This window comes from Erythrolamprus reginae, chromosome 12 (genome assembly GCF_031021105.1).
Source record: "Erythrolamprus reginae isolate rEryReg1 chromosome 12, rEryReg1.hap1, whole genome shotgun sequence".
NCBI lineage: Eukaryota > Metazoa > Chordata > Lepidosauria > Squamata > Dipsadidae > Erythrolamprus > Erythrolamprus reginae.
The window spans coordinates 33,412,363-33,424,987 of record NC_091961.1 but is presented as its reverse complement, the minus strand read 5'-3'; the positions used below and the strand labels follow the sequence as shown (position 1 = coordinate 33,424,987).

General features: G+C 43.0%; 1 protein-coding gene across 1 annotated transcript; it reads right to left on the bottom strand.

Moving 5' to 3' along the window:
• Positions 1 to 1,093: 1,093 nt before the first annotated feature.
• On the bottom strand, positions 1,094 to 4,427 carry LOC139174608 (nicotinamide N-methyltransferase-like). The gene is made up of 3 exons (XM_070765066.1): positions 4,230 to 4,427; positions 3,147 to 3,354; positions 1,094 to 1,738 (listed from the first exon to the last, which is right to left on the bottom strand). The coding sequence occupies exons 1-3, from the start codon at positions 4,369 to 4,371 to the stop codon at positions 1,303 to 1,305; spliced, it is 786 nt and encodes a 261-aa protein (XP_070621167.1). The 5' UTR covers positions 4,372 to 4,427; the 3' UTR covers positions 1,094 to 1,302.
• Positions 4,428 to 12,625: the final 8,198 nt, after the last annotated feature.

Below are 12,625 nucleotides of genomic sequence, written 5' to 3'. Positions count from 1 at the left end.
CTGGCCTGTTTTTTAATCGATGCATCCATTTTTTTTAAATGTGCCACCCTACCCATATTTTAGTATCTGTAAGATAACCTGAACAAAATATTTACAGAGGTGTGGCCTTAAAATCTATTCCACCTCTTTTGCATAGTTCACATATTTGGAAAAAAAACACATTAGTCTTATGTTTTAATCTGCACATTAGCCTGAGATTCGACTTAAAATGGAGCCAATTTATCTCCAGCAACTTCCACCTGTTCAAAACACTCACCTAAAGTGAACATCCCGTGGAGATTTTTCAGATTTTCACTTACCTGAAGTGAATATCCTATGAAGAATATTAAAAAGTCGCTCTCTGCGTTATTTCCAAATCTCAGGGTTTAATACGGTTTCAAAAAGTCTGTGATCAAAGAGGTGCGTAACTGAATTTAAACTGAACAGTAACTGAATTTAAACATGCCTGGGATAAACGTAGATCCATCCTAAGATAAAATACAGGAAATAGTATAAGGGCAGACTAGATGGACCAGGAGGTCTTTGTCTGCCGTCAGTCTTCTATGTTTCTATGTAATAGAGTTGGAAGGGACCTTGGAGGTCTTCTAGTTCAACCCCCTGCTTAGGCAGGAAACTCTACACTGCTTCAGACAGATGGTTATAAAACATCTGCTTAAAAACTTCCAGTGTTGGAGCATGCCGAGTTCCTGCAACCGTTCTTCATATGTTTTAGCCTCCAGTCCCCTAATCCTCTTTGTGGCTCTTCTCTGCACTCTTTCTAGAGTCTCAACATCCTTTTTGCATCGTGGCGACCAAAACTGAATGCAGGATTCCAAGTGTGGCCTCACCAAGGCCTTATAAAGTGATATTAACCCTTCACATTATCTTGATTCTCTCCCTCTGCTAATGCAGCCTAGAACTGTGTTAAACTGTGTAAAAAGACTTGCATGGTGCTTCTTTCAGCTTGCTGAAAAGTCAACACTTACCACGAATAAACAAATAGAATCGGCCCATCCATGAAACCCCAGGTGAATGTTGACATTTTCGTAGTTTTCGGCATGATTTGTTTAATTTTAATTAAATGTTCGCTAAAAATAGAGCAAGACAAGGCATGTTTATTTTAGAAAGAGTTTTATTTTAACTCCTTTCACCTCTGTTGGGGTGTGACTTCCCAACAGGTCTACAAGATGGGTTATTATGGCCTTCTTAGAAAGCTAGAACTGAGAAGAGAAGGGACTGCGACAGAGACGGGCTTGGAACCAGCACATTCCAGATCCAAAGTGACGTTTTGGACCTACGGGATACAACAAAACTACGCAGGGTTTACGCTTCTTTGTCCTTGCGGGCAACAATGACGTACTTTCCGGTGAAATCGCAATCCTCCATATTGGCGTTAGAAACTCTGGGCTCCACGTTGAACTCTACAATGGCAAACCCAGCGGCGCTCAAGCCGGCTCTCAGCATTTCCTCCGTGAAGGTCATGCTGGAGAACTTGTGAGGCCCCACCCTGTAGAAGGTGCACCCCAAGACCCCACTGAGGATAAAGTGCCCCCCGACTTTCAGCAGGGAACGGAGGTTCTTCAAGGCGGACTCATAACTCGACTGGTCATTGCAGGCCGACTCCAGGCACTCTGTGGACAGAAGGCAATCCACCGGGGCCAGAGAGACAGGAGCCAGAGGGTTGCGTTGGTGGATGTCACACCTGAGGATCTGCTTGATGCTTCTTCGCAGCTTGGCCTCTTTCTCCGCACAGGTCTCCCTGCAGGGACATTGGAAAAGCTAATCAAGGGAGGGCTCTGAGACCTCCCTGGAATGCAAGGGAACCAGTTTAGAAGTGGTGGCCTGAAGGAGCTCTCCACTACAACCCAAGTATGTCGAGAAGGAGAAGGGCTGAAGAAGTCCCTTTGGCTGGCATGTGCAGCCTTAGATAGACGCCCTCAACTACCAAAGCAAAATGCCCATCAATAAAGGGAGTCAAAAATACAGTGGTACTTCTACTTACGCACTTAATTCATTCCGTGACCAGGTTGTTAAGTAGAAAACTTTGTAAGGAGGAGCAATTTTTCCCATAGGAATCAATGAAAAAGCAAATAAGGCGTGTGATTGGAGAAACCACAGGGAGGGTGGAGGCCCTGTTTCTTCCCAGGAGATTCCTACAGAGGCCCCACAGAGACTTCTCCCTGCCTTTTCCGGCCCTGTTTACTCCCAGGAGATCCCTAGAGAGGCCCCATGGAGGCTTCTCCCTGCCTTTTCCGGCCCTGTTTACTCCCAGGAGATCCCTAGAGAGGCCCCATGGAGGCTTCTCCCTGCCTTTTCCGGCCCTGTTTCCTCCCAGGAGATCCCTAGAGAGGCCCCATGGAGGCTTCTCCCTGCCTTTTCCGGCCCTGTTTTCTCTCAGGAGATCCCTAGAGAGGCCCCACGGAGGCTTCTCCCTGCCTTTTCCGGCCCTGTTTTCTCCCAGGAGATCCCTAGAGAGGCCCCATGGAGGCTTCTCCCTGCCTTTTCCGGCCCTGTTTTCTCCCAGGAGATTCCTAGAGAGGCCCCACGGAGGCTTCTCCCTGCCTTTTCCTGTTACAGTTTCAAAGGCTCGGTTTTGTAATTGGAAAATGGTTCTTGAGAAGAGGCAAAAACATTCTTATCTAGAAAAGTTCGTAAGTAGAGGCGTTTGTAGGTAGAGGCACCACTGTATATAAAATGAGAGCAATCTCCATTTCCTTCTAACACTGATGATGTTCCCTAGTTGGGTCATGAAATGTTTGCCAGCAAAGAACCAAGCTCGGAGATCACCAAGGACCCCACCATTCAATCCCGAGCTACAAATATTCTCACCGATTGTTAATATCTAAGCTTCTCCAATGAGCTGGTTCACCAGCTCCACCCTCAACTTCGGTTGAATATTCCCTCCCACCCATCCCCCCCTCTCTCTTTGCTCTATTTCTCCTGACCTGTTTGACCCCTTCCCTCTGGCCGGACTCTGCCCCTTTCGCCTCCAACCAGGATGACCTCTCCTTTCACACACAGAGAGAGTTCCAACGGTCAGTGTTGCTTGGCTGACCATTCCTGCCATTAGCCAATGATGAACTTTCTCTGGGACTTTGATCTGATCTGTTGTAAGATTAAGCCCACGTTTCTTTTTTCCTGTTCATGGGCAGATCCTCCTACCGTACCTGTTCCCCTCCAGCTGGCACACGTGCTGCACCACCGAGGACCAGTCAAAAGCGTCCGGTTCCTTCTTCAGCCATTTTCTAATTTCCTGGCAATTCTGGTCCAGGTAATCAGTGGCGATGATGTTCTCGTAGGTCCCACAGGCAGGGATCAGCTGGTAGATGGTGGGGCCACTACCAATGTCGATCAGGGTGCCCCCTTTCAGGAGCCCTGGGGTAAACGAGAGGAAGATTTCCCCTTTAAACCAGAACTCTTTAGACACCAAATGGATAAAGAAGATAGATATCTCATAATAAATACATTAACAATGGCAAGAATAGCCTTTGCTCAAAATTGGAGATTAGACTATACCCTTACTACATTACATTTTATTAATAAGACTATGGAGGGTGCTTAATTGACAAAGATGACTCTGGAAATGCAAAGCAAAGAAGAAACACAATTTTATAAATCTTGGGAAAGATGGTACACCTGGCTAAGACCAAAAAAGAGATCAAAAACTTGACTGAACTGCAAAAGAAGTTGCCATCCAAACTTTCACTCCACAAATCCACTAAAAATAATGACCTAGGATTGGTAAATCTTGTAACAGAATAGACTATAACATTAGATGTTTCTTTTCTTTTAAAATATTTTTATTAATTTTCCACTTTTTTTAAAAAAATAAAACACAATAGTAAGTACAGAAGAAAATTTTAAAAAATCAAATTAATATATATATTATTATATATAGATATTAGCACTATATTAGCATTAAAGTCACTATATTTATATTATATCAATTATACACTAGACTTTAATTTGTCTCAAGTATATAAATTAGTACATGCTTTTTCCCAATAACAAAATAATTTCATATATATTTCAATGATTTATCATGCAGGCTATATAGCCCCCCCCCCAAAAAAAAATTGTAAAGTCTAGATTTTATTTATTACATACTTCAAAATATGTAAGAAAGTAAAAATATAACCCTAACCTTAGCCTTGAAAACTTTCAAAAACCTTTCCTTTCCAGTTACAACCTGCCTCTTTATTTTTAAAATAAACTTTCTCCCCCTTTGCAGCAGTGACTGGACCACATACCTGAACTGAAGATTTTGCAAAAGCATTTCAGATTAAACTCCAGGAATTCGTCTTCTACAGACCCTTTCCCAAAATGAAAATATTCCAGGTAAAGTTTGGGATCGAATTTCTTCTGGTAAACATCGCCTCCGGTGAATTCCATCACAACGACCCGGTCTCTGGGTTTGCAGATATCCAATGCAGACTCCCCCTGCCAGAAACCTCCAAATATAACACAGAAGAGGCGAGATTCCGTGCCAAATGGCCTTGGCCAGCAGGTCCCTTCAGCCTGCCAGCAGCTGGACGCTTGGACTGAAAAAAATAAACTCCTTCAAAATCCACTTCCCGACACACACAAAAATTTGCAAAATGCTTGGGTGATCTTTAAAATAAGGTCAGTTAAAAACACTAAAAAGGTTGAAGAACCAAGAAGAGTCGGAATTTTATAAAATCTGGGATAGGGTCTATATTTGGCTGAATAAAATAAATTCTCAATGAATTCAAGGTTATATAAATTTATTATTCTGAAATGTATATAAATAGAGAAATGAAATAGATATATTTTTCTTTTTTTCCCCTCTGAAATGATCTAATCAACAAAGGTTCTCCTTTTCTTACCATGGAGACTTCTATTCTGAGCGGAACGATTGTAGCTCCTTTTTTTTGTTATGTGTTTCGTTTTGTATTTTTATGTATAGAAACATAGAAGACTGACGGCAGAAAAAGACCTCCTGGTCCATCTAGTCTGCCCTTATACTATTTCCTGTATTTTATCTTACAATGGATCTATGTTTATCCCAGGCATGTTTCAATTCAGTTACTGTGGATTTACCAACCACGTCTGCTGGAAGTTTGTTCCAAGGATCTACTACTCTTTCAGTGAAATAATATTTTCTCACGTTGCTTTTGATCTTTCCCCCAACTAACTTCAGATTGTGTCCCCTTGTTCTTGGGTTCACTTTCCTACTAAAAACACTTCCCTCCTGAACCTTATTTAACCCTTGAACATATTTAAATGTTTCGATCATGTCCCCCCTTTTCCTTCTGTCCTCCAGACTATACATATATATATGTATATGTGTTGTGTCTTGCTTTTAAAAATAATAAAAAAAAATATTTAAAAAAAAAACACTAAAAAGGACCATTAATAATGAGTAAATGGTGTTTGTAATTACTGGCTCTAACATGATGAGATGTTGCCATTTGCAAATAAAGAGGGCAGATTTTACAAATAAGCAGGGTAGATTTTGCAAATAAAGAGGGCAGATTTTGCAAATGCGCGGGGCAGATTTCGAGAGCCACAAATACTCTTCTCCAAATTTTGCAGAACTCATCGCAACTGTTCCAAGACGCTAGTCAGCTGAGACATGGTTTAAAAATGCCTGAAGGAAACATGAAATCAGGACCTAGCCTTTACTATGTGGGGAAAAAAGAGAAAATGAGATTTTATTTTCAGTATTTATGTTTCAGCCAGTGGTGGGTTGTAAATGGTTTTGCTACCGGTTTGCATGCATGAATGTAGAGAAGCATCCCAGGTGGGTGAGTGGAGCTGGTGCTACTGGTTCTAAGAACTGGTCCGAATTTGGAACAAGTCCCTGCTTGTTTCAGTGTGAGACTCATAGCATCTTTCAGCAGCTCCCACAATGTCTCTCTTCACTGGACATTTGGTCATGTCTTATTCCACCCACTGATGGTGGAGCAGTGAAATAAGAGAGTAATAGCATTTAGACTCTAAGCAGTTGACAGAATCAGCCTCTTGCCCCCAACAATCTGGGTCCTCATTTGACCCCCCTCGGAAGGACGGAAGGCTGAGTTAAACTTGAGCCTGGTGAAGATTGAACTGCTGGCAGTGGGCAGTTTCACAGTGCTTTCACAGTCCTCTCTAAGCAGTTGACAGAATCAGCCTCTTGCCGCCAACAATCTGCGTCCTCATTTGACCCACTTTGGAAGGATTGAAGGCTGAGTCGACCTGGAGCCGGTGGGGAGATTTGAACTGCTGAACTACAGATAGCAGTGGTTAATGCTGTACTCTAACCACTGCATCACCCCAGCTCTATACTACAAAGATGCTACAAATCAGGACCAGGTGACCTATTCCAAGACTCCAATTCAGAAGTTTAAGGGCAAACAAACCAAAAAGAGTTGGAACCGTTGGATGAAGAAAACAGATAAATTTTGTTGGGATTCTTCCTACCAGATTTCAGGCTGGGCTTTGGGGCTGTGCATTGAGTTCCATTTTTTGTTCAATCTCATGTTTATTTACACATAAAAGCACCATAGACCATATTTTTGGATTTATTTCATTTTATTGTTTTTCCTACCGTTTATTATACCAGTTCTCCTTACCCACTGAATCCAGCAAGATTGAAATCGGGCTATTTCATAAAGCAAACGGGTTCTGCAAAGCCCTTTTCGGTTTATCCTGCTGGGAGTCCATTTGTAGGTCTCCAAATAGTCCACTGTGGTTGCAGAGGAACAAAGTCAGCATCCAGATTGAGCTGCTCGCTTGGTGTTGGTGTGGGGCCAAGTCCCTTAACAAACAGTGGAGGCTGAGATGTCGCAATCTTGTGAAATCTCAACAGGGCCCTTGTTTTTGTTTCAGTAGAAAGGAATCTTTGTTCCTTCCAAGGGACTCGCTCTCACGCGAAGCGGTCAAAGCATGAAGATTGAAATTTAAGGGCCTGGCCTGAGGCCACTGGCTATTGCTCTGCCGGACTGAAAGAACGCTCGGGTTGCTAGGAAATCCCCTGGGTGGAAACATGAGAGGGGGGGATGGAGGGAGGAAGGAAGGGGAGAATGGATAGAATGGATAGAATGGATAGAGAGAATGAGAGAGAGATGAGAGAGAGATTAGATAGATAGATAGATAGATAGATCAAAAGAAAGAAAGAAAGAAAGAAAGATAGATAGATAGATAGATCAAAAGAAAGATAGATAGATAGATAGATCAAAAGAAAGATAGATAGATAGATAGATAGATAGATCAAAAGAAAGATAGATAGATAGATAGATAGATCAAAAGAAAGATAGATAGATAGATCAAAAGAAAGATAGATAGATAGATAGATAGATCAAAAGAAAGAAAGAAAGAAAGATAGATCGAAAGAAAGAAAGAAAGATAGATAGATAAAAAGAAAGAAAGAAAGATAGATAGATAGATCAAAAGAAAGATAGATAGATAGATCAAAAGAAAGAAAGATAGATAGATAGATAGATCAAAAGAAAGAAAGAAAGATAGATAGATAGATCAAAAGAAAGAATGAAAGAAAAAAGATAGATAGATAGATAGATGATAGATAGATTGAAAGATAGATAGAGATAGACAGACAGACCAACCGACAGACTGACAGACAGACAGATGATATAATATATATATGTATTATATAGTTCGAACTCAGAACAATCTACATACATATACCCATGAAAATCTACGAAAACATATATATATCAGGATAAAAATCGAATAAGAATAATTCCCGCTGCTCTTGTGCTTGGCTTAAAACCTCCCGGCCGTCTCCCTTTCTTAAGCCTCGGGCTCCCTCTTGTGGTGTCGGATGTGAAGGAGCCTCCAAAGACGACTTCTTCTCGCTTGGTCAAAGCTTCCAAAGTTTCCTTCAGCACGGAGGATCGCTGGGCTCTCAGGTGCCCACCAAGAGAAGAGAATTTTCTCAGGAAATTTGAGAGCAGCACGAAGGCCCGGCCAGTTTCCTGCCATTCCCCCTTTTATCCCGGCCATCTGGGGCTTTTCTGGGCTGCCAGAGGAGCTTTTTGGTGGCGCTTAAGGAGGCTTTGGCAGCCCAGAGCGAATGAAGCATTTTCCTTTCTCTGGGCACTTGGAGAGGGAATAAACAACTTCGCTGCAGGGACTCCCTCGCGTTGCCTCCCATACACCTAGCGCGAGGTTGCCTTCCAGAGCGTCTGGGCACGGAAAGGCAAAAGGGGGCGCTCACCTCACCTTCTTCCTTCGGCAGCAACTCTCCTCCTCCTCCTCCCACCCAAATTCCGAGCTTTTATTTCTTTCCTAATGGGTTTGCAGGCATTATTTGCTTTTACATTGATTCCTACGGGAAAAATTGCTTCTACTTAAGAACGTTTCTACTTAAGAACCTGGTCACAGAACGAACTAAGTTCTTAAGTAGAGGGACCACTATACAAAGTGACTTGGACAATCCACAGATCCAGCCACCACGCTCCCAAGCCTGATTTTCTGGTATCTGTAAGAGAAGGAGGACACCCCAGAACAGGGGGTCCCCAAACTTGGCAACTTTAAGACTTGTGGATTTCAAGTTTCAGATTTCTGGGAGTTTATTTATTTATTTATTAAATTTCCTGGGAAATTTTTCCGGGCTCAGGTTCTTAAGTAGAAAATGGTTCTTAAGAAGAGGCAAAAAAATCTTGAACACCCGGTTCTTATCTAGAAAAGTTCTTATGTAGAGGCCTTCTTAAACTGTAAAATAAAATAAAGTGTGAAGAGCTCTGCTCCAGAGCTTTAAGCAGCCTTGCAGTTCCAGCTGCTTCTCACTAGATGGCAGGCAAGGCTTGGGAAAAGAAGAGCGCTGGGCAGACAGCAGCTGGGAGAGAAGTGGAGAGAAGCCAGGAGAAAATGGGGAGGGGAAAGCAGACGGGGAGGGGGGTGGGGAGGCCCTCAACCCAACACCTGATCTGCAGGCTGAGGGCAGCGGATAGATGCCCAGGCAGAGGTGCTGAGGGCTGCATGGGCAAACAAGGAGGGATCCCTCAGGAACAGAGCTACCCAGGGTGATGCTAGCAGCTGATGCCACGGAGGGGGCTTGGCAAAGGGGTCTCCAGCTCAGCCTTGCAGGGGGGATGAAGCTGCTTAGCTCAGGGCTGCCCGGCCTTGAAAACTTTCAAGACTTGTGGACTTCAACGCTCAGAATTCGTCTGCAGGGAGCGGACGTCCACAAACCTTCAAAGTTGTCCAGGTTGGACAGCTGGCCCTGCCTTAGCTTAAGATATTGCAGGTCCAGAGCTGGAGACCCTTGCCGGCCATGATCTAGAGCAGTGATTTTCAACCTTTTTTGAGCCGCGGCACATTTTTTACATTTATGAAACCCTGGGGCACATTGAGCAGGGCGAGGGCGGGGGGGGGGGGGGCTAAAAAAAAGTTTGGAGAAAAAATTCTCTCTCCCTCTTTCTTTTTCTCTCTCCATCCCTCTTTCTCTTCCTTCCTCTCTTTTTTGCTCTCTTTCTCTCCCTCCTTACCTCCCTCTATGTCTTTTTCTCCCTCTCTTGCTTCTTTCTCTTGTTCTCTTTCTCTCTCTCTTGCTTTCTGTCTCTCTCTTGCTTTCTTTCTCTTTTTTTCTCTCTCTTGCTTTTTATCTCTCTGAGCTTCGCGGCACACCTGACCATGTCTCGCGGCACACTAGTGTGCCACGGCACACTGGTTGAAAAACACTGATCTAGAGAGCATCTTCTCCCCTTATGCCTGGTACCAACTGGGCTCTGCACTTCCCCAGGGTGTGTGAAGCCCAGCCCAGCTTTGCTAATCCTCACCCTGGTTAAATTCCCCACGTATCTTTGCTGTGGGCGTCCTGCCTCCAGCGATTTCCTTCAGCTCATGCTGGAAACTGAGGCCACGTGAGCATTGCAAGGGCTGGTGCAGTGGTTACAGTGCAGCACTGCAGACTAGCTGCTGTAGTTCAGCAGTTCAAAATCTCTAAAAAACGTGCAGAGAAGAGCAACAAAGAGGATTAGGGGACTGGAGGCTAAAACATATGAAGAACGGTTGCAGGAACTGGGCATGGCTAGTTGAATGAGAAGAAGGATTAAGCCTGACATGATAGCAGCCTTCCAATATCTCCAGGGTTGCCACAAATAAAGGGGAGTCAATCTATTCTCCAAAGCAGCAGAAGGTAGAACAAGAAGCAATGGGTGGAAACTAAACAAGGAGAGAAGCAACTTAGAACTAAGGAGGAATTTCCTGACAGAACAGTTGATCAGTGGAACAGAAGTTGCCCCCAGAAGTTGTGAATGCTCCAACACTGGAGGTTTTTAAGCAGATGTTAGATAACCATCTGTCTGAAGTAGTGTAGGGTTTCCTACCTAAGCAGGGGGTTGGACTAGAAGACCTCCAAGGTCCCTTCCAACTCTGTTTTTATTACTATTAAATCTCACCACCGGCTCAAGGTGGACTCAGCCTTCCCTCCTTCCGAGGTGGGTCAAATGAGGACCCAGATTGTTGGGGGCAAGAAGCTGATTCTGAAAACCGCTTAGAGAGGGCTGTAAATGCACTACAAAATAGTACATAGGTCTAGATGCTATTGCTATTTCTTGAGCCACCTACTGCATTTGCCACCCCCTCCCACTTAAAACAGGGGGGCAGGTGCAAACCAAAGCCAATTTGTGTGCGAACCGGTGGTGAAATCGTTCCTTTTTTACTTCTGCTTTTGTGGGTGGCAGGGGGAGGATACTGCAAGATCCCCATTCCCTGCCCACTCTGTGGCCAGCCAGGGGTGATTTTTTATTTGTTTGTTTGTTTGTTTGTTTGTTTGTTTATTTTGTCCAATACACAATACATAGAAGAGAATAGACATGAGGTAATAAATATAAAGAAAAATATAAAATAGAGGAGAAGATATATGAAAGGAAGAAAATATATATGATATATGAGATAAAGGAAAGACAATTGGACAAGGGACGAAAGGCACACCGGTGCACTTATGTACGCCCCTTACTGACCTCTTAGGAACCTGGAGAGGTCAATCGTGGATAGTCTAAGGGTAAAATGTTGGGGGTTAGGGATTGACACTACTGAGTCCGGTAATGAGTTCCACGCTTCGACAACTCGATTGTTAAAGTCATATTTTTTACAGTCAAGTTTGTAGAAGTTAATATTAAGTTTGAATCTGTTGCGTGCTCTTGTGTTGTTGCGGTTGAAGCTGAAGTAGTCATTGGCAGGTAGGACGTTGCAGCATATGATCTTGTGGGTAATACTTAAATCGTGTTTTAGGCATCGTAGTTCTAAGCTTTCTAGACCCAGGATTGTTAGTCTATTTTCGTAGGATATTCTGTTTCTAGTGGGGGAGTGAAGGGCTCTTCTGGTGAATGTTGGCCAGTTCTCCAAACTACTCAAAATTTCCACTGTCCGTTCTCCAGAACCCGTCAGAACCCCTGGTGCCACCACTCTCCCAAGCAAAGCCAAAATTAATGCAGTCAAATGTTAGTGACGCTAAGCACAACTAACTCTCCCATAAAACCCCAAATCCTGATTAATTGTGCTTGCGGAGAGAGAGAAGATCAAACGCCACTCAGCCCTCGCCCTTCCTCGTTATAAAAGGGGGAGAAACAACAGAGCTTTTAAGGGATAACATCCACTTTATTTGCTCAAGCACCGTTCTCAAATTACTCTTCTGGGATCCAGCAAAGGCTTCTGGGCATCTCATAATATGACTGGGCTAAAAAAAACCCACCACAGGTCCCCTTAATATTCCCAACTTGGTGGAAAAGTGCATTTCTGAGATCCCATTTTCACACGCTGGGAGAGCAGTATTGAATCCTGCCCGTTAAGTGTGTAAGCTGTGGTGGATGCTTTAAAGAGCAGGGGTTAAAAGGAAGATTTGGATGGATGGATGTGTTGGTGGGTGGGTTGGAATCTTGGAATCTTGAATAAAAAGGTCAAAGGTATGAATTTGTTTCATTTATTTTTATTAAAAGTTTTGCACAGTGACAGTACAAAAGACAAAACAAACATAGAATATAAAAAAGGGGGCTCTATACATCCCCCCTTTTTTATCAGAGATTGTTTTCGGAGCTTTAAGTCCTATATTATTATTATTATTTATTATTATTATTATTATTATTATTATTATTATTATTATTATTATTATTGTTGTTGTTGTATTATTTATTGGATTTGTATGCCGCCCCTCTCCGCAGACTCAGTATACTTACACCTTTACAACATTTCCAATACATTGTTTTGCATCTCATACTTACCTAGCATTTATATTATTGTGTTCCGGTCACTTTATTGCTTCAATTTTAGATTATTCTTTCTATTTGCATGCAATTTGGTTTCATGTATTGTTTCTATTTTTCTAACCAGTTGTACGAGGGTCGGCCAGAAAGTAGTGCACCACATTTTTTTCCCAACAATTATTTATTGAACAGAATGAAACTTATACACAAGAAAGAATGGTGTTTCTTCTATTTTTCCACGTAATCTCCATCCCATTTTATGGCCTTCCTCCAGCGAGACACAAGGGCGAGTATGCCCTGTGGGTACCACTCCTTGTTCTGGTCACAAAGCCATTTCTGTGTTGTCCGAATCACCTCGAATGGTCTCCCCCTCTGTGCCCAGCGACTAACCGTATTTTCTCCATAAACTGTACAGAAACATTTGTGAATGTTCCCAAGAGTTTCTTTCTCTGCAGTGAGAAATTCAATGATGACACGTT